We start from the raw sequence: 2415 nt of genomic DNA, 5'->3' as shown, positions 1-2415 counted from the left end.
AACTTGCAAATATAAACACAAATAATCTGTCGAAAAACAAAACAGCCAGAAATATTTCGCCCCGTCCACCACACCTCCACGCGTTTTGACTTTCCGAAATTTGATTTCCAAAATTTACTTCGGCGGTGTGTGGAGACTTTACAGTTATGAGTTATGCACCGTGTGGATCCACAGTAACGTGTGATCCGGTCTTTTGACATTCATTCTGACAGCTCGGTATTTAATACTGTTTTGATCTAGCCGGCATTTCCGATCGTCCACGATACAAATTTGTTTTTGCGCAGTGAATATTCGTGAAAAACATGAACCTAAACGATTTGCCTGATGAAGTAAGTAATTTACAACATCAAACAAATGTAACTGACTAACAAGTGTTTGTTTTTGGCAGGTTTTATGCCAGATTTTCGATCACCTCGATCTGTACGAGCTAAAGTTAGCGTCTCTTGTCTGCCGTCGGTGGGCGGAACTTACATTTTCTGGCCAAAGGATGGACCGTGTTTGCTTGGTGTACCCTGATGCCGAATGGGAACTTTTACTCAACACCCGCAGGAGTTATCGCAACATTCGCCAAAAGTTCAGTAATAGAGTAATATGTCACTTAGAAGAATATTTTGAAAGCTTAGCACGGTTACTGCGCACGCTGAAACTTCCTGTTCGAATGTTGGACATGCACTGTTTTATTTCTTTCCAACAACTACAATGGATTCTTTTGGAAGTTCCTGGACTACAACATTTCTCCATTCGAGGTTACATTGACCCGCAATGCGAAACGAATGAACCCTTCCCGGTTTTAACGAACCTAAAATGTCTCAAGCTGCGCGACTTGCGTAGTAATCAATTTGATTTCTTTCGAATGAATGTCACAAATTTGCAGAGTCTTTACATGAACTGCGAGACAGATCGTGAGCTGGAAGAATGGAGTAACCTGAGTGGACAACTGAAAGTTGCGCATGTGTATAAGTTGAAGGCATCCTATTTCTCTCAATTTATTGAGCTAACGTTCCCACATCTAGAAGATCTTACCATAACAGATTCGCAGTCAGTTATAAGGAATGAAGAGTTAGCTTCAAGCAGAATTCATGATTTTTTTCGAAGGCACTGCTTGCTTCGAAGACTCTCCGTCTCCGTGACTATTCCAGTAGAATGGATTCGAAGCATTACTAGCCATTGTTCTGAGCTGACGTATCTGTCCCTTACGTATCTGCTGAATCCGGAAGAAGGTATTTTAGAATCGCTGCCGCAACTAACTAAACTACGGGTAAGCAAATGAAACGCAAAAACTATAGTTTACTCAATATATTATTTTTGCAGCATCTTAAATTAGACGGAAAACTGGACACAAAACTGTTTCGTGGAGCCATCAAATCACTCGAATCAGTCGAATTAAAAATGTATCCCACTCGCGTTTTGCTTGAGAACCTTTTCGAAACTGTGCCACAATTGAGCTGCCTGGACATCGAACTCATATATAACGATTCGATAAGCATTGCATTCGATTTTGAGTTCATCTGCGAGAAATTTTCGTGTCTCCGACGCTTAGAACTGGACGTCCGTAAACAGGTAAGTTGAATCGGCGATAAAAGATGTTCATTACACGCACCATTTCAATTGCTTTGAGTTCCTTCGCAGACCCTAGCAGACAATTCTGTTAGAATTGACAGATTGGAACATTTAGAGGAACTTAAAATACGTAACGCTAAGAGCATTAGCTTCATTCATCGCAATAACGTTCGGTGCTTGACAATAATGTTTCGTGTGGTAAGTATCAGGGACAGTAACTAAGGGTTATGATCGTGACGTTCAATTAACCCATCTTTTTCATCGCCAACCGCTACATCGTCAACGCTTGAAGTTAAGGAAAAGGGACCTTGACGAGATACCGAAAAAGTTCCCTCGGCTCAACAGATTAACCATTAATTGCGGCTATTCGGTGTTTGCGTCCTGCTTTATACGGCTACATAAATTGATGCCCTCATGTAGAATCGACTACGATTCGCACCGTTTCTATCCACAAGTCTATCCATAAGTGCGTCGTTTGACTCGTAAAAAGCACGTAACTCGCAAAGCACGCAAAACCTCGTACTGTAAAGGCAACACTTTCAATAAATAAACTTGTATCGTTACCATTGTGTTGCTTATTTCCTACGGACCGTAATACGAATCGTTGAGACAAACCTTCTAACACACATCCAAAGCAGAGTCTCACTTATTATTTCTATCTCTATTACTCCGTCCGTCGTCGGTAGTCAGTAATGTTTCCATTCGTCTCATCTTGTGTGGCTGATGTCTGAGGTTCAGAACGCATGCGTCACGTGTTCAATCTCCATCAGATCGGCGCAGATCTCCTCGATGCGGGTGCCAATCTTTCTCGCCACCTCCTGCTTTTCGTTCGCGGGCAGCTCGAGAAACGACCAG

At 42.0% G+C, this 2415-nt stretch overlaps 1 protein-coding gene across 1 annotated transcript; it reads left to right on the top strand.

The window, feature by feature from the left end:
* Positions 1-1389: 1389 nt before the first annotated feature.
* Positions 1390-2026, top strand: LOC128276945 (uncharacterized). The gene is made up of 3 exons (XM_053015405.1): positions 1390-1560; positions 1630-1758; positions 1853-2026. The coding sequence occupies exons 1-3, from the start codon at positions 1390-1392 to the stop codon at positions 2024-2026; spliced, it is 474 nt and encodes a 157-aa protein (XP_052871365.1).
* Positions 2027-2415: the final 389 nt, after the last annotated feature.

This window comes from Anopheles cruzii, unplaced genomic scaffold (assembly GCF_943734635.1).
Source record: "Anopheles cruzii unplaced genomic scaffold, idAnoCruzAS_RS32_06 scaffold03143_ctg1, whole genome shotgun sequence".
Lineage (NCBI taxonomy): Eukaryota > Metazoa > Arthropoda > Insecta > Diptera > Culicidae > Anopheles > Anopheles cruzii.
The sequence above is the reverse complement of the archived record's forward strand: the minus strand, read 5'-3'. Positions and strand labels throughout refer to the sequence as shown.

What these genes read in the sequence shown, in the direction of transcription:
- LOC128276945 (XM_053015405.1), top strand. Translation starts at nt 1,390, where the DNA reads ATGTATCCCACTCGCGTTTTGCTTGAGAACCTTTTCGAAACTGTGCCA. An exon ending in AACTGGACGTCCGTAAACAG is followed by an intron (nt 1,561 to 1,629) that starts GTAAGTTGAATC and finishes GTTCCTTCGCAG; the next exon opens with ACCCTAGCAGACAATTCTGT. An exon ending in TGACAATAATGTTTCGTGTG is followed by an intron (nt 1,759 to 1,852) that starts GTAAGTATCAGG and finishes CAACGCTTGAAG; the next exon opens with TTAAGGAAAAGGGACCTTGA.